The sequence below is a fragment of the Emys orbicularis genome, chromosome 11, assembly GCF_028017835.1.
Source record: "Emys orbicularis isolate rEmyOrb1 chromosome 11, rEmyOrb1.hap1, whole genome shotgun sequence".
Classification (NCBI taxonomy): Eukaryota; Metazoa; Chordata; order Testudines; family Emydidae; genus Emys; species Emys orbicularis.
Genome location: NC_088693.1, coordinates 45,067,095 through 45,094,589, shown reverse-complemented (window position 1 = coordinate 45,094,589; position 27,495 = coordinate 45,067,095). Strand labels below are relative to the sequence as shown.

General features: G+C 39.7%; 1 protein-coding gene across 4 annotated transcripts in view; it reads left to right on the top strand.

Moving 5' to 3' along the window:
* The window catches only part of ZNF385B (zinc finger protein 385B), a 230,306-nt gene that overhangs the window by 183,285 nt on the left and 19,526 nt on the right, over positions 1-27,495 (top strand). For all 4 annotated transcript variants that reach the window (XM_065413603.1, XM_065413601.1, XM_065413602.1 and 1 more), the window contains one exon: positions 22,781-22,943. In XM_065413603.1, the coding sequence (XP_065269675.1) occupies positions 22,781-22,943 (163 nt within the window). The remainder of the gene's footprint in view (positions 1-22,780; positions 22,944-27,495) is intronic.

Below are 27,495 nucleotides of genomic sequence, written 5' to 3'. Positions count from 1 at the left end.
TCAGCAGAGCCGTCCCTTGGGTAGGGTGAATTGAGGCAACTGCTCCAGGCCCCGCACTTTGGGGGGCCCCACGGGCCGGTACAATTGGTGGGTGCAGTCGGTTCCAGAAGAGACGAATCAGTCACTTCCACCCCAGGCCCCGCACTCCCCCTAGGGACAGCCCTGCTAGTCAGCTTGCCAGTGGGCAAAGCAATTCACTCTAGGAACAACATGTCTTTTCCATCTGAATAGTACCAAATTCATTCATAGTTTTGTCATTTCATATTTTATATGCAGTGATGTGTGCATATTACAAAGATATGCTCACACATTAGTAAAGTTGCACTGTTTAATTTTTTGTAAAGAAATCTCAAGATGCAAAAATTAATGTTTCCACAAAAATGTTAACTCAGGCCTTGGCTACACTGGCAATTCACAGCGCTGCACTTGCTGCGCTCAGGGGTGTGAAAAAACACCCTCCCTGAGCGCAGCGAGTGCAGCGCTGTAAAGCGCCAGTGTAATCAGCGCCTGCAGCGCTGCAAGCTATTCCCCTCGGAGAGGTGGAGTACTTGCAGCGCTGCGAGAGAGCTCTCCCAGCGCTGGCGGCGCGACTACACTCGCGCTTCACAGCGCTGCCACGGCAGCGCTGTGAATCCGCAAGTGTAGCCAAGGCCATAGTCACATTGCCCAATGGGTCTGATTCACCATGTGTTAGTCCAGGTTACACTGGCAGCTCTCCACAGAGCTACACCAGCATAAAACATGAGAGAATCAGGTCCATTCTGTGTATTTTTGGTAGATATTTTAAAACATACAAAGTAATCTATTAAGTTACGCATTGAGAGACTGATTTTCAGAAGTGCTGCACACTCAGCTGCGCACTATAGTTGCTCAGCATCTGTAAAATAAAACCAGGCCTCTAGCAAATAAAATAGAAGGATAAAATGTTATGTATGTTCAGTATGACCAAGTTAATGTTGCTGAAAGAATCTTATCTTTCAAATTTCTTGACTTGAAGTTTAACTGTGCAGTGCTAATGTCAAAATAACATTAGTTTCCTTAGCTCTGATAACTGACAGCAGAGCTCAAATAACCTAAGGTGCTTTAAGTGAGACCTGGTTCAAAGCACCTTCTGTCTACACACAAGTCACACTAACCCAGGGCTTAGACCCCAGGTCCCCTGGGGCTAGAGGGTCTGAGTCTGCATCAAGCCTGCACCCAGAGTTCAAGCCCTATCACTTTGCAGTGTAGACACAGGCCCACAGGACTAGTGCTCTGGGAATCCACCAAAAATATTCCACAATCCCATGGCTCGACTTTTTGTACTCTGGACAGTCAAGTTTTCCCACACTGCACTATTAACAAAGGGCTAGAGTGGCCATATTTGGGGAGGGTGCTAGGAAGTCTGGGGCACAGGTGGTTGGACTCAAGCCCACATAATGCAGTGTAGATGCTGGAGCCCCAGATTGGGACCTAGGATTCCACAATTCCTAATCTGGGATTGCAAATGAGTGTGGATGCTCCTAAATTAACAAACTCAGGGTCTGCTAACTCAAGTTCTACTAACCCACAGCTTACATTGCAGTGTAGATAAACCCTCCCCCCACATGAGGTCCCAGAGCCCAGGATCCAGCCTGTGCCCGAACATCTACCCCACCATTTTACAGCCCCACAGCCTGGGCCCTGCAAGCCCGAGTCAGCTGACACAGGCCAGCCATGGGTGTTTAATTGTGATGTAAACATACCCTTAGAGTCCTGGGTGGGATTGTACTCAGGGTGGCTAGCCTGTTCTGCCCACCCACACCACCACAGCGACACTTCTATTTTTAGCATGCTAGTTTGATCAAAGTAACTGTGTGGATATACAAACAAGGTAGAAATTACACTTCCAGCTCAAAGTGTAGATTTATTCTTCGTTTGAGCTACCTTCACATGGTGGACACAGAAAGTAAATTAGCTGACTAGGGGATAGGAAGGCACAGGTTAGAACAGCCAGAAAAAGCCCATTTTCTGCTTCTTAAGCTGTTTTGGACCTCATTCCTGCACACACTCACAGATGTGATTATTTCCACTACTTTCCTGTCACTGGTAGCAAAGTTTAGCATGGGCATAAGTGTTTGCAGGACTGGGGGCTCATCTAGCTGTGCATATATGCACAGTATGATCCCTGACTCACTAACTTATAAATCCCAGAACTTTCTGTGGAATGCTCAAGAGAAAATATGCTGAGGTGGAGTGCAATCAAATGACCTTTTTAACTTCTTGTAGTTAACCACTGGTGTTCTCAGGCTTTTAGTCACCATGTATCCTGTAGCTAAATGGAAATCTTAGCACATGATTCTGTATGTGTGGTTAGCCCTTATCTGGATGTTTCTGCAGGCAAGAAATCTGCTCTGAATGCTGTTAGTGCTCTTTGCAGGCCCCTCAAATTCATCCTGCTTTATACTTTTGCCACATTTTGATTTGACCTCTTGTTGAAGTGCATTGGAATGAGCTATAAACCAGCTCAGTTAGAGTACCAATGCCAAAATGTCTAGTGCCTTGGCACCTGCTTTAGTCGGACAGTGTGGGGCTTTATACTGATGGTGGTGGTTGTGATCGTTCATCAAATAGGGAAAGAGTGATGGTCTAACAGTATAATTGCATCAGTTAATGTTTAGCTGAATGTCAACTTTATTTCAATCCCTATCACTATGTCAATGAATCTCAGCCATTCCATAGACATACAGGGTAGTATATAATATGTCCAGATATCTGGAAAATGAACAAATTCAGCCTATTTTCCCCTGTGACAGTAGCTAGCATGGAAGAGGCTAAAGTCCAATGGGCAACTAATTATCTTTGCTTTTTTTAAAGGGTGGATTTTGGTGCTATTAAAGAGGAAGAATTGACAGGATTTAGTGAGAAGACTGCATATGGGGGTAAAAGGAGAGAGAAGAATGGAAGATGACACCAAGATTATGAGCCTGGGAGACAGGAAGGTCAGTAGAGTTGTCAATTGTGACAGAAAAGGGAGGTGGTGGAGAGGGACTAGAGGGAAGATAAGAAATTCAGTTTAGGAGAGTCTGCATCTGAGATGGTGGTGAGGCAACCTAGAGAGATGTTAGAGAGACAGTTGATGCTACACTGGACATAGATGGAGGTTTCAGAGATGGGGAGCGAGATCTGAGAATCATGTGGATGGAGGTGGCAGCTGATGAGATGGTTGAGCACATGGAGTAGGTAAGATTTCCAAGGGAAAATACAGAGAGAGAAAGTAGGGGATGAGGTATGGGGACAGATATGGGAAGAGAAAGATGAGGAGCCACTGAAGGAGATGTTGGATGATTGAGCTGCAAGGTAGGAAAAGAACCAACAGTCATGGGAAATAAGAGAGGAGAGGAATCGGAGAATGAAAGATGATGAATAGTGGAAACTTGTAGAGACATCAAGAACAATAAGAATAGAGAAGCATCCCTTTATAGCTAGGAAGTGATTATTACTGACAGTGGTCAGTTTTGGTGGATGGCCATCCACACACTGCTAGATTTATCAGAAGCATTTAACACAGGTGATCACAAGGCATTACTAAATCAACCTAACAGAGGTGGATTGACTTGCATTGTGCTGACTCCAATCCTTTCTCTTGGATTGATCTCAGGTATGTAATGGATAGCTACTCCTCTGCCTTAAATGCCTTACCTGTGGGGTCACATAATGCTCAATCCTATTCCCCACTTTTAGGCTATATTTTGGATAGGATAGAACTCCACAAGTAAATGGTCTGTGGCAGTTAATAGGAACTGGGCATTCAAATCTACTTGGTGGCTTTGAAAATCCAACCCTAAATCTCTTGAGGAGATTGTAGGATGCCATGGATTTAATACCAGAAATATGTAGCTTATGCCCACTTCTGCATTTCCTTCACTGAGCACCAAGTCTCCCAACTCTTCAGGTATCTGAACAATATTAGTATGGGTGAAAGGACACAGGCTGAAAGTTATTTTAGCCAAGATAAAGTTTATGCGATCTGTAAAATGAAATGTTCTGAGAACATTTCTCCGTGCTTTGAGGGCATCAACCCTCTGATCATCAAGGTGATATATGCGGTCTGTGATTCATTCTCAGCCCCTCACTGAGGCTGAGCACCAAAGTCTCATGGGTGAAAAATACCTTCCTGTCTGATCTTGACCTCGATATCCTGATGCATGATTTTATCATTTCCAGGCTCAGCTTCTGCAACATGCAGTGGCTGGGACTGAAAGTGAATAACTCAAAGAAACTCCAGGTGGAACAAAATGCAGCAGCCCTTTTTATAATGACCCTGGGGCATCATAACCCATCACTTGTGTTCCCCACATTACAGTATCCTTGTTGTGAAATTCTGGATCCAATATAAAGCCCTGCTCTTAGTTATTAAAACCCTAAATGGATTGAGTGCCAAATATCTTTGAGAGCACCGTTTTCTCTGTGACCAAAGCCAATCCGGAGAGCTGCATTCCTCAGGAACTCTTGTTGGCAGTGCCTAGTGTGGAACATGTACATGAAGGGGATCAAGCCATCTCTGCAGCTATGGGATTTGCTTCTACAGAATATTAGAATAACCACAGACCTCTTCATCATCAAATCAAAATGTAAACTTATCTCTTAATCGAGCTTATTCTTCCCACATTAACTTCTGCAAGATAGCAAACAATACATTACTAAGTTAAGCCTTCCAAATGGACATTATCTCAGCAATGAAAGGCCAATGGGAAAATGGTGTGGAGACTCCACACTGGGGCACATGGCACAATGGCCTCCTCAGAAAAATGAAATCGTAAATTTAAAGTAAAATGCATTTACTGTTCTCTGAGTTTAATGCACAATTCTCAGCTTCTCACAGAAAAACAGTTTTTACAAATAAGGAATGCACGTGGAACAGCTGCTATAGTGCCCCAGACTGTTTTGTGCATGCTCCAGTAGAGGTGGCCAAAGCAAGCAGCGGGATTGCATTGGGAGACCTGGAAGCCAGAAACGAGAACCCACCTAAAATTGAGATAGAGCCAGCATGTGAGTGTTTTGAAAGTGCTTTTTTTCCTCTCTCAAAATTCTAATAGTGCTCTCATATTATGGCATGCCCAGATGGATAGATAGGCTTTCATAAAAAATGCTTTGATATTTAGTATATATTGTCTGGTTTGTTGTTATTAATCAGTTGCATTACAGTAGCTCTCAGTCAAGCCAGCAGCCTGCTCAAATTGGCTGGATCCTCTGTGTCATCCAGCAGAGGGACAAGTAGCAATGGGGAAAGGGAGAAAAAAATCACAACTTCCTATCCCACCCGGGCTCGCTTTCTGTCTGCTCTTGGCTGATTCTTCTTCTTTATTCTGGCCACCAGACCAGTCTACGGCTTCTCCCACCAGCTGCCATGTGGCACTAGTCCCCATACCAGCTGTAGAACCTTAGCCAGATTGTCCCTGAGACAGCTATGCTATTAGAAGTGTCTGAAAATTCAACATGCAGCCACAACAGAAGAGAAAGTCACAGCTGCAAAGGCATCTGTTTGGCTTCTGCAAAGCATCATGCTTCTTTTTCTTCTTACATAAGGGTCTTCGGTTTATGGTCAAATAATTTTTCTGCTCTCTTGTCCTCTTCACTTTGTGTTGATTCTTCACTGGAAGTGTTGGAGCCGGGGCACTGTGAAAGCACTGAGTGCAAGATCTATTCCCTTACATTGCCTCGGTCAATTCTCTTTCCTCCCCGTGCCCCACTAGCCCCTCCCCCCCAACAAACAGGCTCACGAGTCCATTCTTTATGTACATGTGTCCAATCATCTTCCTTTTAAAATCTGAACATTACCAGTTATTGATCACCTATAAAGCAAAGATGTGTGTGTTTGCTTCCTCCCCACACACATACACCATCTCTTGGGGAAAGGTCTTTGGCTGCTCAACAAGCGCTAGCTCCAGTTTAAGTCTTTAGAGAGAGTAATAATTTCACAATTAAAAGCTAACTCGATTTCTGTGAAATATGGCAGTATAATGAGTATCAAGGTAGCTCAGTAGCACTTTGTGGTGTCAACTAAGAGGGACTCGATTCAGGAAAGAAAACAAATTTTACAAGCAACTCAGAGAAGGCAGATTTTATTGCAGGGCGACAAATCCACGCCCTCAGAGATGCTGAAGGCCACATTAGAATTGAATTCAGTAATAGCGGATTAATTAAAAAGATACCATGATGATGATTGTTTTGTTTTTTAAGTATAAGTAGCCAAAAGGCAAGTTTTTGAAGTTTAAATAAAGGTTACTGGATAAATGGTAACTTGGTAAGTTTGAATGACTAGCTGGTGCTGTCAAAAAAAATAACACGAGAATCAATAACATCAAATAGAAATCTACAAAACTATAGCCTGCTTTTGTCAAACATTTTACATTTTCCATATAAATAAGACTATTTATATTGATTCTTTGGGTTTCGAGGCAGTGAAGCAGATAGGAGGTAATTAAAAGCATAAATCTCAGGAGCTTTGTGAAGGTAATTCTCAGCTTTGTAGACAGAGCTGACAAAATGATGAACATTTTTAGCTTCAACATGACAGAAATATTGCGTGATTACAGGGTGCAGGGACATAATGTGCTGAAAGTTCTGTTCAATAGCAGCTATTGAATAAAGCTTCTAACTAAGTTCAGTCGGATTTTTAAAATGTAGCACTTACTTATTAAGGGTCTGATTTGCACTGTTTCTCTCTGTTCTTTCCATGTCCTTTTCAATAATACCCTATTTTAAGTTAATATTTGGGGGAACCAGGCTTTAAATAGAATTACTTTATTTTCCAACAATTAACATTGTGAAATCAGAATTTAAAAAATATTTAATGTATAGCTGCATTGTAACTAAAGTTACACTTTAACTTTGAATTTTTCCTCAACTCAGCCTTTAATTAATTTCAGGGAAATTACTCAATCTGGAAGATTCTTTTTAAATTCTATTTTACTGTTTGACAAACAAATTTAGTAGAGATTATATAGAAAATAGTTTTATTCTGAAATCCCCAATAATATATGAACACTCAAATGTACATGCTGTTATAAAGTGATAGTTTTTATATTTTACCAAATATTCTATGTAATCAAATATTTGGTGGGCAATTTACTATTTTATGGAAGCAAGTTTGATAGCTCATGTTGTGTGGAGTGAATTAAAATGTGAATTCATGTGGGATGTTAATGCTTCACTACAACTCTCAGCCTGTAAAATTAAGCATGTGTGTAAGTGTGTGACTAGTCTCAATGACTTCAATGAGACTACTTGCATATTTGAAGTTAAGCACATGAATAAGCAGTTGCAGGATCAGAACCTAGAAAAACTTAATCCAGTCTTCGTACATAAATGTGATTACATGGGCTTTAAAGGCATTGCACTCGCACCAGGGCAGTGTTTGGCCTGAAATTGTGCCTTTGCTGTCATGATGCAAAAAAAAAAAAAAAAGTATCTAACAATCTATGTTTCTGTAATACTGGGTTTCCTGCTTTATGTAAAAAAGCAAGATGTGTGTCCATGTGTGAAGGGGTTCTACTCACGGCAGGTTCGCCTCCTTGTAGCTGGGTCTGGGAATTAGCTTTTGCTCTATCCGGTACACCCTTCCATCGGTTGCTCGCGTTGTGTCTCCCCCCCGCCCCCCATGACTTGGCACACTCCCATTTTGAGACTCAACTCTCTGGCCAGGTTATTATATAGTCCTCCTCCTTTTGGGGTAATAACATCCTGTCACACACATGTCCAGACTCTCTCATACCGTCTTCCATTCCAAGTCTCCAGGTCCTGTGCCACTTTCTAGTGATGGGTAGAGGAACCCAGTCCTGCCCACTGTTCTGGGTTCCAGCCCAGGGACCCTATGATTAGCAACCTACGTCTGCTCCGATCTAAAATCATGTTGTTGTTTCCCTGGGCTCCTTCCTATCTCACATCTTTATTTCCTTGCCTATCTCTGGGTTTACTGCTGGAGAGTCCTCTGCTTTCCATGGCTACTTCATCCCTCCCAGCCTCTTGCCAGACTCTCTAGTACAGGGCAGGACCCCAGTGCTTTCTCTTCCCCTGGATTTCCTCCTTGTCCTTGGCCAAATCCCTTTCACTCCAGGAAATGGCAGCAGACCTCCTCCGCACAGCCCCTTCCTGCTTTCATTTCCTGGCTTTACACTCCAATCCCAGTTCCTCCCCCAGCTGGGCTTTGTCTGCAATTAGGCCTTATCAATCCCTGACTTCCTTCCAGGTGCAGCATATAAGGTAAATTGGCCCCTTTGGGCCCACATTAATTTGCTTAGTGCTTATGTGGGTTGGATACCCCATGACACTGTGTGAGAACATTTGCAATCCCTACGTGCTTCTATGTGTGTATCCAGTATAAATGACTTCAACAATTATAAGTCAGAACAATTAAAAGCTCACAAAGAAGGTGCCAATTTCTTTGGTGGGCCACAATCCATCTCTCTTGTGGTTAAAGCACAAACCCTGGAGTCAGAAGATCTGAATTCTCTTCCCAGTTACTCCAGGTTGAGTTTGGGAGGTGCTGAGAACCCACTGCTCCCATTGATTTAAACTAACATTGTGAGTGCTCAGCACTTCTGAAAATCATGCCCTTAATTTGCTTAGTTTCACACTTAAAATGAGAATTATAACTACATAATTGTTAGGGGTTTTCTGAGGCTTTATTTATTAATTCTCAGACAAAAACTACATCAAGGTGGAATAAGGCGTGAGAGTATGTCTCAATAATTAGGGGTAAAAAAATTACAGGGATACTGTAATTATTCCAAAACCAAGTACTGTGAACCCAGGAAATTTCAGCATTAAGGTTATACTTACAGGAAATCCAAACAAGTTAAAGTATTGAAATATTCACTGAAGGTATCAGAGCAACCTTAACTGTACTCTGCAGTGATACCATGCAATTACCATAAAATTCTGATTAAGGCATTTCAGCGTTTACATTAGATGTTGACACGGCTTTTTAAGACATACAAGGTTTTGTTCACCCTCATGGTGACACTATAGGGCAGAGTTAAGGTTGTTTGGGTTTTTAATTGTGCCTTCAAGTTTCTAATCAGGAACTGACCCAGAACATCCAAAATCAGCTTAGAGTGTTGAATTGCTAGGGGACTTCCACTTAAATTGAACCTGATGAAGCAGAGCAATACATGCTCCTGCAGAAACAAGAACCTTCCGTTTAGGGAAATTTTGCTGCAGGTTGTCATTGAAAAGAACGGGAAGGCTAGCATGTCATTTATTTAGACTACATGTGACTGGCTGACCCTACTGAGATAAATTCATTTAATTACTCTTTCATATATCAACGAGAGAGTCTCAAACTCATTTACCTGTAAACTGTGAAATGAATAGCTGACTATTTAAAATTTATTGTCAGACTTCAGTCATGACATAGTTTCCCATAAATTATCCTTTGTTCTACAGTCTTACTTGGATTTAAAATGTTTCTTTAAGGTCATGCCATTACAAAGGAATATCTGTGATGTATCCTTATTATTTTAACAAATAAATTAAAATGAAAAAGTTATAGGTAAAGCAAACTATTTTACAATTAATAGGGTTACAATATAATATAAGATAGCATTCATGCTGTCATGGGAAGAATGTGTACATGTATTCCTTGTATAAAACAGGAAGATTTGTAGTACAGATGATGTATTGGATGCAACCCAGCATGCAAACCAGTAGATTACATTCCACAATTTTAACATCCTGGTGTTTACATTTCAAACTGGATGTCTTCATAACTAGGAAATGAATATGTTAATTCTCAATTAACAATCAACTTCAGGTTTTAAATAAAAACTTAGCATCTGGGAGTTTGTGTTTCTCCATGGGAAATGTTTTCAAAAGAAATAGCCTATCATAAACTGTTCATTAAAATCCAGTATACTTATAGATTAGAAGGCTGATTGATGTTTGTTGTTGTTGTATTATAAAGCTTTCATTGCTTGTTTTGTCTTTTATTTACTATTCAGAGATGTTGAATGGCACTAAAAGGCCAGATTCATCAAAAGGATAATGAGCAGATACTTTTTGGGGTACAGATTTTAAGAACAGTGGGGTATGTCTGGCATGCTTATTGGCATTTCAGTACCCAGAACATTCTTGGCTATTTCATAGCAATGTTGGTGTCTGAAGAGACACACACATTTTTCACAAAGTCCAAATCCTATAAAGACTTACACGCGTGCTTAACTTTATGCACTGAATCCCATGGAATTCAGTGTGGCTTGCAGTGTGTAAAGTTAAGCACATATGTAAGTCTCTGAAGGATCTGGCCCAAGTCTGTAAGTGTTTCCAGTTCTTTTTGGCAATCTATGAAAGGTTTTCCCCACTGTTAGCCTCCAAATCTATTTTGTTTTAAAGTTGTTCATGTTCATTAAACTTTTAAATCACTAATTATTGTTTTTCTATCATTTATAGAGAAACATTGAACTTCTAAATTAAACAAATGTGAATTAGATGTTGGCAATAGAACAAGTCAGGAACTGGATTTCCTATTTCACAGGGAATTTTGCTGTTTAGATTCCCTCCCCCCCCCCCCATTCAGAAACAGATTGAAAACCAAACAAATCAAAATCCCACAAAACAAAATTTAAAAAAATCATTTCAGGTCAATCAAAACTTTTCATTTTGATAAAATGAAAATATTTTGTTCCAATTTCCACATTTTAAAACTTTAAAAATGTTTTTATATAAAACAATTAATTTCATTTGAAAAGTCATTTTGAAATGAGAAATCAAAATGTTTCATTCAAAATTTGTTAAAATGGGACATCTTGCTATTATCCAAACACTCTGTTTTGTTTTTTTACAAGATTTCATTGAAATTGGCACATACTGAAACCTTTTCATTTTGATGAAAATATTTGTCCAAAAAAGTTTCAGTGGAAAATGTTCTCATCAGCTCTGTTTATAGTACGTTTTTATATCAAGTGCATTTTTATAGAAATATAGAATATAGGGCTGGCCTTCTGAAGCCAGTTGGCCAAAATTTTCAAACTTGGGTGCATAAAGTTAGGCATCTAACTTATTTGGGCACCTAATTATTTACCATGATTTTCATAGGTGCTGAGCAACCACAGCTGCCTTTGATTTCAAAGGAAAAGGTTGAGTATTAAGTCATTACTCTTTGAACTATTTATTTCCACTCTCTGGAATTGTAACAAATAAGAACAACACTAATTCAGATTCTTCAGAGTAAAAAAAAAGATGAGCGGCAAGTCGAGCATTTTCTTTAAGTCAGTTAGCCTGCTGAACAGGCAGCTTGAACTTCAAGATATGATATTCATATACTTGTAAGCCCCGTTCCTACATTTTAAAGTGGCTGGTTCTAGATTACTGGAAACAGTAATTTTCTCATTCAAATTGGTACCATTTCAGCCCCCCAGCACACTGCTTTTAAGTAGCATTATCCAATCAGACTGTATTTCCTCTTTCTAGGAATACGAAAGGTCCTATCCATTAGCTAACTACTAAAATCTGAGTTAAGCTTTTGAAATAATATTTTCTCTTATCCTACTGTACTAGGTACGACATTCTGCTTTTTAAATGAACATTAAAAAGTGCTTATAGTGACCAATGTAAACTTGCCACTTTTAACCACATTTTACAATTGCATTTAAAACTATATTTTTATCTTCCTAAAATCAGATAATTTCTCCTCCTAAGTTGTTCACTGTTGCATTCATGGGACCAAAATCTGCCCTCAATCATACGCATAGCTCTCATTGACTTTAACGAGAGCTGCCTGCATACACTCGAGCAGAATCTGGAACACAGGAATTAAGTATATAAAATACTCTACTTATAGATGAGGGAGTAGAACCTTCTCTATACTTTGCCTTTTTGAGAAGGGATTTTAAAGTATGAGGTATATTTATAGCTTGATGTATAGCATTGGATAATGACTTTTGGCACATTGTTTTCTGGGTTTCATTCGGAGAGTGAAGTAACAGATCTATTAAGCATCTTTTCAACATTGCTGTATATTTTGAGTTTATCATTTACTTACCCAAGCTCGCCCTACTAGTATATAGCCCAGTCCTGCAGTCCTTACACACACAATTTCCACTGGAGTCAATGGAAATTTTGCATGAGTAAGAAAAGCAATATCAGGTCTCAAATTTAAAGTACAGGACAAGATATTTTATTAACAATAACTGTGACAAATATTGATCTCACTTTATAGTACACAATGCGGTGTCTAGTGTATTTGTAGTTTTCAGGTGAAACTTTCATGCTAAAATATGAATATAAATTGCTCATTAAATACATAGAGTCCTGGAGCCCAAGTCATTGTTACAAAAAGCTCTGCAATGCAATCAAAGCACCGTGTTCCATTTTATTCTGGAGGGTTGTGGGACGTGTTACAGACAGCTCATGAAGGAGTCTGCACTCCTTGTGTGCCGTGGAACTTCCCTTGTGCCCCAGTATGTGGCAAGAAGGGCAGAAGAGAAAAGTGATGGGGTGATTGCTCTGAGATTAAGTGGATCTACTATCCCAGGGATTCTCAACCTTTTTTCTTTCTGAGCCCCCCCTCTTCCCTTCCCCCCCCCCCCAGCTATAAAAACTCCACAGCCCACCTGTGCCACAACAACTGTTTTTCTGCATATAAAAGCCAGGGCCAGCATTAGGGGCTAGCATGCAGAGCAATTGCCTGGGGCCACACACCACAGGGGGCCCTGCGAAGCTAAGTTGCTCAGGCTTCTGCTTCAGCCCTGGGTGGCGGGGCTTGGAGCCCCAGGAGGTGGAGCTTCAGCTTTCTGCCCTGGGTCCAAGCAAGTCTAATGTCGGCCCTGCTTGGCAGACCCCCTGAAACCTGCTCACAGCCCCCCAGGGTGTCCCAGACCCTTGGTTGAAAACCACTGCACTTTCCGTATGCTCCTTCCCCCAGAGGTGGGGATGCAGCAGTCATGAGGAACATGAAGTAGCAACTACCAAGTAGCAAGGAAAGGAGGAGCCAGTCCTCCACTCCAACTCCCATAGACCTCCCCAACTTACAAGTTTCCCCATGTTAATGGCCTTCCAAAGATTCACTTGCGCCCAGGATTTGTCCATATGACTTTTATGAAAAATTTGCTGGTAGCACTGCCTATGATTAAGGTTGCCTGACATGTCCCATTATAAGACCCTGTTTTTCAGTTGCTTAAACTTTGCCTAACTTTAACCATTTCAAGCGGAAATATCCATGCCAGTCTGCATGCATGCATGTATAATTGTTTTTAAATTTCAGCTGTTTCTGAGAACAACAATAGAGGAAAATATATTGTTTTACCCAAGTTAAAAATGCTGGTGATCTTTTCTTTAAACCGGTCTTGCACCTTGATGCATGGTGTTGGGACTTGAAATTTGCTAGATATGTGAACTTTGTGTTAGGGATGTGCCTTTTGCTGTCCCCATGAAAATCTCCCCAAATTTGGGCAAGTTATAAACATTTGAAAAATCATGGGTCAGGCAAGCTTCACTTTTAGCAGGTAACAGATTTGAATTTCCATTCTCCCTGAGCATGCACAAGCCTCTCACAGCTCCTAGTGCTGATCAGACTGCACATGGCCATCACCAATGAGTGAATGAATGTGTGCCAGCCCAAGACTACAAGGGGTAAAGCTGGATTTTCCGTGTAATTTCTTCTCCCAGCAGCTCAGGCCAAGGGAGGCCAGGCACTAAAACTGGGAGCAGGGAGGCTGCCTCTCCTGTGCTTTGAAAGATATCCCTCCCCCTCCCCCCAAGCAGGTACCAAGACAGTTTGAAGGAAGAAGCTCTTTGATTTGAATGCATGAGGTAACAAGGAGTCTGATGGGACTGTGATGGGATGGCGGGAGTGACTGGGAAAAATACTGGGGGTGATAGAGCTGGGGTGGCTGGGAATGGGGAGCCGTGGGGGGCCAGAACTGGTTGAGCAAGCAGATTTGACCTGGGAATATGGGGTCAGGGAAGAAGGATGGAACTGGTTGGACGAAAAAACTGGGAGTTGAGGGAAATGGTGGGGACTGGGCTCAAGTTGGATGGGAGGATAACCCTGAGATCAGACAAGGAGTTCAGGGGTGGGGGTGAGAATGGGATTGGGAACCAGTGGGTGGAGAAATGGGAATGGCGTGGGGGAGGGGAGACCAGACAGACAAGGAGCTGGGATACAGGGGAAGAACTGGAACTGGCTGGGCTAAAGAGACTGGGAAAAGGAACTGGGGCAGGAAACCGATTCAGTGAGCAGCCTGGGGGGGGTGGGAGGAGAGGGGATGGGACTAGGTCTGGGAACCAGTGCGGCGGAGGGTGGAGAGAGCTTGGAAGTGGGAGTGGGGAACTGGGACTGGCTGGACAGGAAGACTGGGAGTCAAGAAGTTGGGGTTGGAGGGGGGATAGGGCATGGAGAAGGGGATTTGGGGATAGACTGGGACCTGGACAGGCAGCCTGCAAAAGGGGGTCAAGTTTGGGGGGAATGTGCAGAAGTGTTTGTGCCCACTAGAGTATACTCCCCTCAAGAGCCTGGAATGGAACCTAGGAAAAATCTGGTTTAAGTGGCATACCCATCATTCCATAGAACTCTGTCAGAGTCAGGGATAGGATCCAATTCTCCAGAGCAGCATTCAGCTACCTTAACCATAAGACAGACGTTTCTCTTCCTGCATCCCCTGTCTCATTCACCTACACACCTTCCAACTTCTGCAGCACATGAGGCAGGGCCCCATAGAAAACAACCTCTTTCACTTCACAGTCCTAAAATTAATCCACAGAACAGGTCTATTGTCTGCACTGAGTGAACAGGGGTCCTGTGGAAAAAACAGTATGTGATCACATAATTAAAGACTGTATCATATTCCATATGCACATAGGGGCCAAATTAAGATTGCACAGCCAACCTTAATTATGGCATTTCCTAACTGTTGATGCTTGACTTTGTAACCTTAACAATGGTAATGTGCAGTGTTTTCCCCAGAAATTGAAATGGGGGAGGGGGTGTTCAAAAAATACGGGGCAGAGGTGAGGACCGATGAGGGGTGAGACTACTAAGGCGAAGGTGGGCTATATGGCACCGTAGTAACAACTGGAAAATGTTTCACGACCATTTTATTAGGTTTAACTCATGGTTTTTAAATCATCACACCAATTAAAGTTGGCCACACAAGCCTACTATGAAGCACTATATCTACATCCTTCTTGGTTTCTTGTTGTAATTTTGCACAACTCTGTTAATCAACTTCTCGAATGCAGTGCATTCGGTTTGGGTGGCTTCTCATGTGTCCAGTACTTCCAGTCCTTCATGATATGCTCATGATCAAGCAGAAGGCGACTTCCTTCAGAACACAAAATTCTATTCAATGAGGAAAAAGAACGCTCAACTGTAGCTGTTGTGACTGGGAGTAGAAAGAGATGAATTCCTACTTTTCATCCCAGGAAACAGCACAAAAATTGGGTCAAACCACTAGTGATGATAAAGAAGAAGTTGAAGTCAAATCTTCATTCATTCATCGTATGATATTCCATCCTGTGTTCAAATTCTCTATTCTGTCCTGATCACATAGCAGCCCCATTGCAGGTAGTGCCTCACTCCACTCAACTGTTCGTGTTTTAGAAGACAGGCATCTGTAAAAGCTACGTAGAGGGTGATAGAGTCCAAAAGCTGTTGTTGTAGAGATGTAAGAATCAAATCTGTACTTTACTTTTTCAGCTGGCTTAACAAACACTTCTTGTCCTCTTCATTTAAGGAGTTAATATAAGTGCCCTAATTAGTCAACTTCTGAACTGAAGTATTTGCTTCTTCCAGTTCATTTTCAATGGATCTCTCTCTGATTGATCCAAGTGTAGCTTACATTGCTGGACAGAAATCTACTACTGTTGTAGCAGATGCCTGGATGGCATTGTTTAATGACCCAAGTGGTTTCAACAGTAGACTTACAAGAAAGAACGGCGATTGTCTTCTCCAAACTTAGTAGCAAAAGTAGTCCACCAGCCTCACTACTTAGATCTGTCCCATTTCGGTAGTTACTTTCCAAAGCCAATAATAATGGTTGCAGTAATTTCAAGACAACAGCCAAGGATTACTCATGAGAAAACCACTGTGTTTGCCCAGGTTGGACTAATTTGAACTTCAGTCTGTGTATCTTCTATATTTTCCAAGATGTTCAGTCCTTTTGGACTCTTGCTGAAAAAAGAGTATAATGAAGACATTAAATTTATGAAATGCCCTTTGAAGATTCTGCAGCTCGTACTAGTGCTAGTTGGAGTAGATGGCCTCTGCAATGTGTATTGGAGAGATTAGGGTTACAATGTTCTCTGAGCAAAGTGTGTACTCAACTATGTCTTCTAGAGAAGTTTTGCAGCTCCATCAAATGCACAAGCAACCATCTCTTTGGGGTTCAATTTACAAGCATTTAACTTTTCTAAGTTGTGGGTTGTCAGAGATGCAGCCGATGTGTCTTCTAGAAACTGAACATCTAGAAATTCATCTACTGGCCTACCACTGACATCAAGATAATGTATGCAGTGACTTAATACTAGACACCCATTTGCATCGGTGCATTCTTCAGCCATGTATGCACACTTTCTGAATGCGGTGAGAGAGTTCTTCACTTTTTCAACTGCTAAGTCTTTCACTGTTGCACTGCATGCTTCTAACCAGTCAGTTGAGTTCCTTGCAGAAAGATAGTAAGCATTTGCTGGTCTTGGTCGGAACCAGTGTCCAACTTCAGGATTAACAAATGACAATGCACTTACCACACACTACAAACTGGAGGCCATTGTTATCTGTTGCTTAACGAGAGAGTATGTTGTGACAGCCATGTTTGTTCGCATAAACTGTGTTGTGACTCCAGCATTTTTAACAGCCTCATTAAGTATTTCTAAAATTGGCTTTAACAATGACTGGCTTATAAGGCTTTCTGCATGTTGATAAAGTCCACAGGACTGGTGTTTTGCAGCCTTTTCGCATAGTTTGTCAGCATTGGCTTTGCTGCTCAGTCTGGCAAACCAAGATCCCCCACTTTTACGATATAAATCCTTGCTATGCTCACATATTGAATACTGAATTCAGTTCTGGTCACCTCATCTCAAAAAAGAGATATTGGAGTTGGAAAAGGTACAGAGAAGGGCAACTAAAATGATTAGGGGTATGGAACAGCTTCCATATGAGGAGAGATTAAAAAGACTGGGACTTTCCAGCTTGGAAAAGAGACTACTAAGGAGGGATATGATAGAGGTCTATAAAATCTTGACTTGTGTGGAGAAAGTGAATCATTTCCTTCACATAACAGAAGAACTAGGGATCACTCAATGAAATTAATAGATAGGTTTAAAACAAACAAAAGGAAGTACTTCTTGACACAACACACAGTCAACCTGTGGAACTTTTTGCCAGGGGATGTTGTGAAGGCCAAAACTAGAACAGGGCACAAAAAAGAACTAGATAAATTCATGGAAGATATGTCCATCAATGGCTATTAGCCAGCATAGGCAGGGATGCAACACCATGCTCTAAGAGCCAGAAGCTGGGAGTGGACGACGGGGGATGGATCACTCGATAATTGCCCTATTCTGTTAATTCCCTTTGAAGCACCTGGCATTGGCCACTGTTGGAAGACAGAGTACTGGGCTAGATGGACCATTGGTCTGACCCAATATGGCCGTTCTTATGTTTTTATAATTAATTTTTACATAAGAATGTTTAATACAGAAACTCCCAACACCAGCCAAAATTGATCACTTGGGCATCACAGCTCTGTCTGCTGGATACATAGGCAGAGTAAATGAGTTCATGTAAATACAGTCTGGTCCTGAAGCCTTCCCCCCACCCCAGTTCATCACTAGCTTTCAGGGGAGAGCTCATTCAGACCTTGCTTACAAATCATGATTTGATAATGATAAGGTTGGCCAGCATTGCCTAAACAAATGTGCCAACGTTGTCAGAAAAAACGGCTGTGTAAAGAAGTTAGTCTTTGTTCATATTTTTCAAGCCTATTATACTTTTTCAGGTACAAGTATTTTATCATACACTTTATATGCTTTTAAAATATGTATTAATGTTTCAGTTTCAATTCAAATTTCCAACCAATGACTAAACTGGCAACACTGCATGTAACTAGTTGACTGGGGGGGGTGTTGGAGGAATTCAGGGAGGGTGTAGGGAAATCCCTAGTAGTGTGTGTTTGTTTAACCTTGCTTTTTTGTGTATAATATTGATATTTCTGGTATAGAATTTGCATGAATTAAATTAATTTAATTTGGCCCAAATTAACTATTGCCAAAAATGTCCCTTCAGTTTGCCCTTGAAATATTGTAGCGCTAATATATTAACTTTCTGTATTGTTTTATTTTCTATTGGGTTTTAATCTCTAAGTAGCAAATTATGTATCTAATAAAACATAGGCTAATTTCACATTTGGCTTTTTTAACCTTATATGCAAATTTCTTTTATATTTTCTGCAAAAATGGAAGTAAATGTAATATCTCCTAACTTAATTAAAAATTCATACTTGGAAGTCTAGTGGGCTAATTTAAAAGACACTCAGAATGTTAGAATAATGTATGTAGTCCCTGCTAGCAGGCCTGTATTACATCTTAGTGTTTGTTAATTAGAATTGAGTTTATGAAAACATACAATACAAAGAAGTTTGCCTGTGTGACTTCTGTACTAAAGATCTTCTCAAAGTAGGAGGCAACTGGGTAATAAACAGAGACAAATCAATTACCCATTGTTGGACCTGAAGTTGCAAAACAGCCATCATTTCCTCCTGCTTGCAGGGCTCAAGGAAAGTCCACAGAGTACTGCTTCTTGCAATATAACAATATTACTGCCGAGCTACCAAAGAAAAGTAGAAGTAAGTATCATGCAGGCATAGAAGCAGAAATGTTTTAAAGACTTATTTAAAGGATAATGGATCAAATTCTGCCTCCCACTGCACCTGTGCATTTCCTTTGGAATTGCTGTCCCTAGTGACAGTGAATCTGTCTTAGTGACAATAAAATAAAAAAAATTGTGTTAAAAAATTAATGCCTGTTTTTAATTCTGTAGGATAATCCTTGGGTAAAATGCTAACAGTTAACAATTTACTATCTATATCATAGTCATTATAAACACTGTATGGATTTTTCTTTTTCATCTGGTACTGCTACGGGTATATGCCAATAACGTAAAAGGATATGTAGTTTTGAAAATATAAGGTCATCTAAAACTGTAACTAAAGTTTGCAATGTTTTATGTGTTATGCATCTCCAGTGACTTTACAATGAGTTTCAAACAAAAATGAAATATAAAACAAAGATATTATAACTGGTATCTTGTATTATAAATCCTTGCTAATAATTACTCCCAGTAGAAAATAGTGGTTCAAAATAAATATTAGTCGATTACCTAGATTCCATAAATTAACCCCCAAATTAACACTCAGGCTGGGCTTTTCTAAGGAGTATAATAGAGTTAGGTTTCTTTAGGCTTCTTAGAAAAGCCCAGCCTCAAATTACAGTTGGCAAATAATTTGCAAAACTATTAAATTCTATATGTTTAAACAATCATATAATTGCTAGTGCTTTTTCTAAATATAATGATCTGTGGCAGCTTTTGCATGGTCCACGCTTCAAGAAGGATGTTGAAAAATTGGAGAGAGTTCAGAGATAAGTCATGAAAATGAGAGAGAGATTCCAGCTCAGCTAATTTAGCTTAACAAAGTGAAGGTTACGGGGTGTCTTGATCAGTCTTTAAGTACCTACATCGGGAATAGAAATTTGATAGTAGAGGACTCTTCAATCTGGCGGACAAAGGTATAATAAAATCCAATAGCCGGTAACTGAAGCTAGACAAATTCTCACTGGATATAAGGTGTAAATTAATCATTGGTACAATTTACCCAGCATTGTGTGGGATTCTCCATCACTGGTAACTTTTAAATCCAGAGCGATGCTTTTCTAAAAGATATGTTCTAATTCAAGCAGAATTAATTTTTGGAAGTCCTATGGCCTGAGTTATGTAAGAGATCAGAGTAGATGATCACAATGGTTCCATCTGGTCTTATAAACTATGAATTTGTGATTGTGTGATAATACATAGATATAATTACCATCTAGTGGAAATCAAAAATTAAATACTATGGCTGAGCTACCCAGCAGAATTCAGTGAAGGCTTTGCATATATTTATAAAAAGCTTACATTAGTTTTAATTCTATCTGGACTTGTTTGTTTTCAACAGGTCTCTTGTACAATAGATGACGATTGAATGAAGTGAATCAAAAACAGTAGTATGATGTTGCAGGTACTTTCATTGCAAATATCAGCAGAAAGGCTTATTAGCAATGTACTGATGTAGTAAGCCTTTCTATTTGGTGCCCCTACGTTTTTTATGTTGTAGATTTTGGCCTCAGGCAGCACATGATCTTGTCACCAGAACATGTATGCATTGAGCATAATTGTAGTTAAAATATTTAAGGGGACACCATCAACTTGAAAATCATATTTAAATCTGAAAATTTGGTGGTGGTTTTCCCCCAGCTAAAGACCCTTTCTAAACCTAAATAGGGGAGTAGAAAAACCCTTTAAAAATTAAGATTTTTTTTTTAAATCAGGACATACTATTTAAAGGGTGCTTTATCAGAAAACTTGCATTTTTTGAAACTAATTTCAAAAAATTCAGCTAAGTGTCCCTTTAAATACTGTATGTAAAGTAGTGATTATGCTGTACAGTTAGCTGCTGCTCTATAATCTTTGCATTGTGTCTTATTATATGTTAATACTGCAGAGGTTTTGAAGTCTAGAGTAGTTTCATCACAACTAATTGTTAGAATCTGTACTGTAAATATTGTACCCAGTATTTTAATATTAGGTTGTTAGTTTCTTGGAAAGGTTTGCAGAGTACAGTTAACCTCGTATTTCTTATTGCTGAACACTTGCTTAACAAAACTTTTTCAGAAGTATACAGTCTGGTAGAACATGCGGTCTATTCTGTTCCTTTAGAGCAGAAAGCATTTACTTTTATTTTACAGTACATGTGCTCACCTATGAAGCTGCAATATACACCAGTATAAGTACTTCATCTCACCTAAGTGGCTGCTTTTAGCTGCATGCCTTGGTGATTTTAATGGTTTCAATAATTTTCATGAAGACTTTAGTGAACACAGATTTGTGTGTATTCTCTTGTCTGTTTCACTTGTTCCTGCTGTTTGCTTACATACCACGTTCATGATAAGGCTCTGTGATTACATGCTGTGCCAATGGTGACTGTACTGTGGTGCCTAGTTACATTGAGCCCTCATACAATTGCCCTCTTTATAGCAACGCTGCTTTAGAACACCTAAAGTGTTTGGATCCCAAAGTCAATGTTCATAAAGCATGTGTAGTTTGTTTCATGGTTTGCTTCATTTAACATAGTGAGCAAAATGCAATAGTCCTAATCCAATGATAGAGAGATGTTAACAATGTACATTTGCATGAACACAGTAAATGTTTCTTGTGCTGATATTTACATGTGGAGCACTGAGATGTGATCATCTGTCAGTATGAAAAACATGATTGCTCTCAACGTTTTAGTTTGAATTAAATCACAATATTAACTTACATAGTTAATATGTGTCCTTCAATAGTGGCACCTATTTAACAGAAGTTTCAAATCTTTAAAAGGATGATTTTTACAAATAGATACTCTCATTAGTAATGCAAAGCTATTGCTAAAAATACTGTTTAAATGTATGTTAAAACATCTTATGGATTGTGTATAAATATAAGATATTTCAGCACTTTTCTATTCTATAAAGGCTGTTAATGAAATTAGTTTTTTTGGAAGTCAGCTTTGTGTTAAAAAACCATAGCTTAAAATTTTCAAACTTGGAGGTCTAAATAAGTGGCCTGATTTCTATAGGTGGATGGTATGTACAATCAATGGGAGCAATGGGTGCTCAGAACCTCTGAAAATCAGTACACTTAGGCACCTACATAACTTTAGGCATGCAAATTTGAAAACTTTGCCCTTAGTTTCTATGAATAACTTTGACAAAACATACACCAAACGTTATTTTACACTACTAATTTTGTGCAGAACTGTGTAGTATAAATTTTATAACGTTTTAGGAAAGAAGCTAATAAGAAGTACAACCTTTTCCAGGGTGTCCTGTCCTTCGTATTCCAACATTTGAAGGCTTTGGAAAGAGCTCTACAGGACTATTGATAAAATATAACATAAATTGGTAACCATTTTATGCATTTCATATGTTTCATTTGGGGCTATTAAAGTTAATAGCAATTATGTTTCTTTTTTTCATCCCTTCCCCCTTGATCTAATAGTGAAGTCACAATCTTATTAATGCCCATTTCAATTGCTATTAGTGTAATGATGCAAATACTTTATAACTCTTGTACTAGGTCAAGGAGAAAAATTGATTATTTAATCATGTTACAGCATAGAGTATATCTTTCTAACTATAAGCAATAAAGATTAGGGAAGAGCACATGAAAATTAAATAGACGTTTTCTATATTGGATGTGTTTATATTTACATAGAGGTTTAAATCTTTCATGGGTATGACAGTAAGGAATTAGATAAGCAGCTGTCAATTCTAATATAGACTTGAAACCTCATGTTCCAAGGTGCTGAAAGTACATACTCTTCATTAAAATCTCTGTCAAAATGCAAGTCTTCCCCTCTGAATATATAAAACACATTAACCTTTGGAAAATAATTAACAAGGTGCTACTAAAGTTTGTCAGGTGGAATAATATGGTGCCTATTATTGAAAGTATCATTTTTTTCTACATTATCATCCATTGTGTTATATGGAAGTACAAAAAATGAGCCTGATTTGTTCTCCTTTGTAGAGCCAGGCCGAGGCCCACTACAAAGGAAGTAAACATGCCAAGAAGGTCAAAGCACTAGAGGCAACGAAAAATAAACCAAAAGCTGGTTCTTCCAAGGACAGTGCAAAGGCTAACACAAGCTGCTCTACCACGCCAGTCACAGCCAACATCTCTGACAAATCAGGTCAATGACAATTTTTGTTCTCTACATTCTTTGCTTGTCCTTTTTTGTGTTTGTGTGAGAGTCTGACTGAGTGTTAGTGGTCTGTGACTTGTTTTTGTAAACTGCTAATATGCTTTGCTATACAGGAATGATTGTATTTGATATTCAGTACCAAAACATCTTTAACACACATGAAACATTCCCTATATCACAGTGCTAAGGCTTAATTTCAAATAATGTTTATAAGACTCTCCTGTGAAATTTATATTTACAAAATATGCAACATGTTGTCCCAATGCCATCTAAACTTGTGATTGTGAATAGATTAGAATTGCTCTATTCAGCTTCCATTAAAGTCATTGTGTCTTGAGGGCAAAAGTTGTCTCCAAGAAACTCCCTTTCTGAAAAGTGGAGGCCTGCTCAAACCAAATGAGGATAGTTATGGCTACAAAAATCTCCTTCAACAAATACATGGGAGCCTTTTAGCATAGATTTTTTTTTTTTATGGCTTCCACAACCTCACGTAAGCTTCCATGTTATTTGTTCTGCTGTTTCTTCTGGTAATTTCAGAAATATTGTTGACCCTAGTGTGTGTGAGTTACTGTTTCAGTTTTGCTCTGTTCCCTCTGTGATATGTTGCTGAATAAAGCAGAAATGTTTCCTGAACTTTCTGGCACAGTGTGAAATACTACTATAATCCTTATCCAGTAGAAAGCAGCCACTATGGGTTTTCCAGGCTATGAAATGCAATAGACTTTGTCTGAGAGGTTTGCTGCTTCCTTCATGACCACTGTTTATCACCCTTTTCCCAGGAGCTGAGCTTTGACACAAATGCCGTAAGGAGAATGACATTAGAAAATTTTGATGTGGAAGTGACTTATTCCCATGCTAATTGCCGTTTAGGACTCAATCCTGCACTCTTTATACAGGCAAAACTCTCATGGATTGGGCCTTTAGCCTGAAAAGGTTGAGGTTCAGTTTGGTTTACCTAATCCATCTACATTTTACTTTTGTGTGAAACAATATAAATCCAGGTAGCACCTTCCAATAAATAAAACCAAGACTTTATAAAACAATAAAACAGATGGCGGGCACACAGTAATGGTCAATATAACTGAAATAAGAGAAGAGCGAGTGAGTGACTGGAGAGGCAGATTCAGGTCATGTTCTAAAATTAGACAATGAAAGAGAGAATTTAATTGTGAAAGGTATGTGCAAATGCTAAGATATTTTAAAGCACTCTAACTTTGTGGATCTTGCAATGGAAAATATCTCATGTTATCTCCTTGAATGTAAAACTAAAAAACAAACCCCTAAAACTGAATCTACTGTTTGGCTTGAAAATTTCAAGTTAAAATAGCCTGTCACTCCATTTCTACTGCCACTTGTCCGGGTTTTACTGTCACACCTGTTTCATTGTAGAAGCCTGTGGTTGCAACTTTATTAAATTTGACGCAAACCTGGGGTTACCCAGCAAATTTTAATCCCAGCAATGACAATTAAATCAAAGAGTAGACACCCTGTAGGTCAAAACAAGGGTCCAAATAATGGGAGTTGGAATCTCCTTCACTATATCACAAGACCAATCCTTCTGCTGGCAGATGGGCCCACCAGTAGAGAGATGTTTCATATAGTGCTTGAGCCAGACCACAAGCCTGTCCCAAGCATATTTGCCTCATGCCATGTGCCTTTACCCCACTTGCTCTCTAATCCATGCCTAGTTTTAGAAAGGGGTTAAGACCACCTAATTCCACTACAAGGAACTCCAACCTACAAAGTTGCTACCATATCATTATTTATTTGTTAACATGAACTAAAAAAAATATCCCAGGTACCTTTCAGCTTCACACTAGTGCAGGTTTTTCTAGCATTCAGAATAAATCACAATGGCAGATCAGTGAACTGCTGCCTTACCAGCTAAGAACAAATGAGCCCAAAAGGTGCAGGTCCCTATGGAGGAGACAAAGTCATAACTGCCTGACCTTGCTCTGCTGAACTTGGCAAGTAAGATCCTGGTGGGGAGCTGGGAATCTGTTTGAAGCAGTGGATTCTACAAGTATACTTTCAATGACCATATCACCATCTAATCCCAGAGCTACTGAGTCAGAGATGGAGTGGGAAAATGCAACGGAAGTTTTATTAGGTTACTGTCTAGAAAACCAGATAATGCTATCTATTAGATGTGATTTTGTAAAACTTTAGTAGAAAAAATATATATGTTAGAGTGGGTTTTACCTTATTGTATATTTGCTGCAACAGAGAGAATCATTTATGTTGCCTTTGGGAATTTGGAGAATGATCGGGTTTTTTTTTCTCTTTACTCTTAATATTTCAGCATATCTTTCCCTCTCTGAGGGATGGGTTCTTTTTAATATCTGTATTATGGGTAAATTTATTTTAGTTGGTCTTAAAGATTTTTAATGTGGGACCCTTAGCTTGCATCTGTATTTTTGTTTCTCTTTAACTCTGTTTCTCTTGTTTTGCGAAGCTTTAAGTTCTCTTTGCTCATCTTTGGTTCTCTGTTCTTTTTTGGACCCAATTTTTTTTTGTAATTTTTCTACCATTGCTGTATCAGTGCAGTTCTGCTTATGGTAGCATAGCATGGATGGGGAGTGTTTATGTAGACTGACCACTGGCTTTTACCACTGTCATCTACATGTGCTCTGAATGTAGTTAGAAACTTTGGTAGTAGATTGCCAATGACCTGTTTACATTAGTGCTTATGTGATGGTCACCATCTTGGCCAACACATTGGAGATTGAACTGGGGACTTCCAGAGCTGAAAGAGTTAGCTTGAGCTAAAGAGCCAAACAGTCTAGCTAGGAAGACTCTCAACCTCCATGGATCAGGCACTGGGAGGGACCTGAAGCACTCACTCACCAGTAGGTTATGATCCTATTTCTTCATCAACTAGGAATGATGTGAGACAGGCCTCAGTTCACATTTCACAAGTCCGTCATCGAGTCACTACCTAGTAGTGTCACTTCTATTGCTTCTTAAAAAATAATCTTTCTGCCAAAGGTAAACATTTAACTCTTCCCATATGCCTCTTTGTGCTTTTAAAATCGATTATCCAAACAAAATCCTTTCATTTCTCCTGAATGTTTACCTCCATTCACAATTTCCCGCTCATTTTAAAGACGGTATCTGCATAATTGCCAATATTTAGGGGGCTTTTTTTGCCAGTGATAATTCTCCAGCCAACCCAGTGAATTTGGGGAAAATAAGGCTTCTTCAGTTGGACATAATTCTATATGCTCTGGTAAATTCAAGGTTATTTCTTGTATGGCTAGCATTAGTTACCAGGGCCTCGAAGTGCAGGCAGTTCTCAGGGTATTTATTCTTTAAGAATTTTCTCTCCTATTAAACATCATCCAAACCTTCAATTCTAAGCTACTGATATTGTGATATAGTATCAGTATATGTCTTTTAGTTCTGTGTGTGTACAGTGCCTAGCGCAATGGAGTCCTGGTCTTTGATTGGGAATCCTAGGCACCACAGTAATACAAATAATAAAAAATAATATTGATGATGGAACATTGTGTGAAAAGTGCAGAAATCCCAGCACTAGCCATGCAGAAGTGCCTGTAAACCAACGTGAGAAACAAAATGGGTGAGGTAATATCTTTTATTGGACCAACTTCTGTTGGTGAGAGGGACAAGCTTTCAAGCCACCCAGAGCTCTTCTTCAGGTCTGAAAAAGATATTCCAAGTGTCACAGCTAAATGCAAGATGGAACAGTAGTTAACACATATTCTAAGGGACCATTCAAGGTAGTATCATGAAAGTGGTGAATCCAATAGAAGAGTGATAGCCCTAGCCACGTAGATCCTCTAGGCAAGCGACAGTGACTTTTCTTGAGCCCTGCTGCTGTGCTCAAGTACTGTTCTGCTGCGTGCAGAATAAATCTCTGCAGTCCTGAAGTCTTAAACTCTACCTGTCCTGCAGGAAGTGGGGTTGTGTGATTCTGTAAAATAGAAACTCATTATTACTTGGTGGGATTCACCCCATGGAGCAAGAAATTCCCTGAAGCACAGGTTGAATGTTAAGGCTCTTAAGCCCTTATCCAGCAAAGCACTTAACCTTGTGTTTAACTGGATGTATGAATAGTCCCTCTGATGTCCTGCTTCCTTGACCATTAGCCTTTGCTGACAACATTGGCAGCATCCACAACATGAAAGGGGGAATGTAATTTGAGAGGAAAAAAACAAAGGTAGGGGCACCAGATGGGGAGACTGAGATGACTTCCGGGGAGAGCAACACACATAGCCTTCTTAACAGTGGGAAGATGAAAAGCCTGACATTTTCACGCCTCACACTCCTGCCTCCGGTCTCATGTCTGCTATTTGAAAAATACAGTATTTTTGTCTTAACATCAGGAAATAATATATCCCTTACCGTAAGAGAAACTGTCTGGGTACAGTGCTGGGCCACAATCTAGAGCAGCCCTTAAGCACTTGCTTAACTTTAAGCACATGATTAGTCTCACTGAAGAGATGCTTTCTTCAGCTGGGACTGCCCTAACCAAAATGGGAAGTGTGTGCGCCAATCTTTCCCCAGCTACTGCATAACA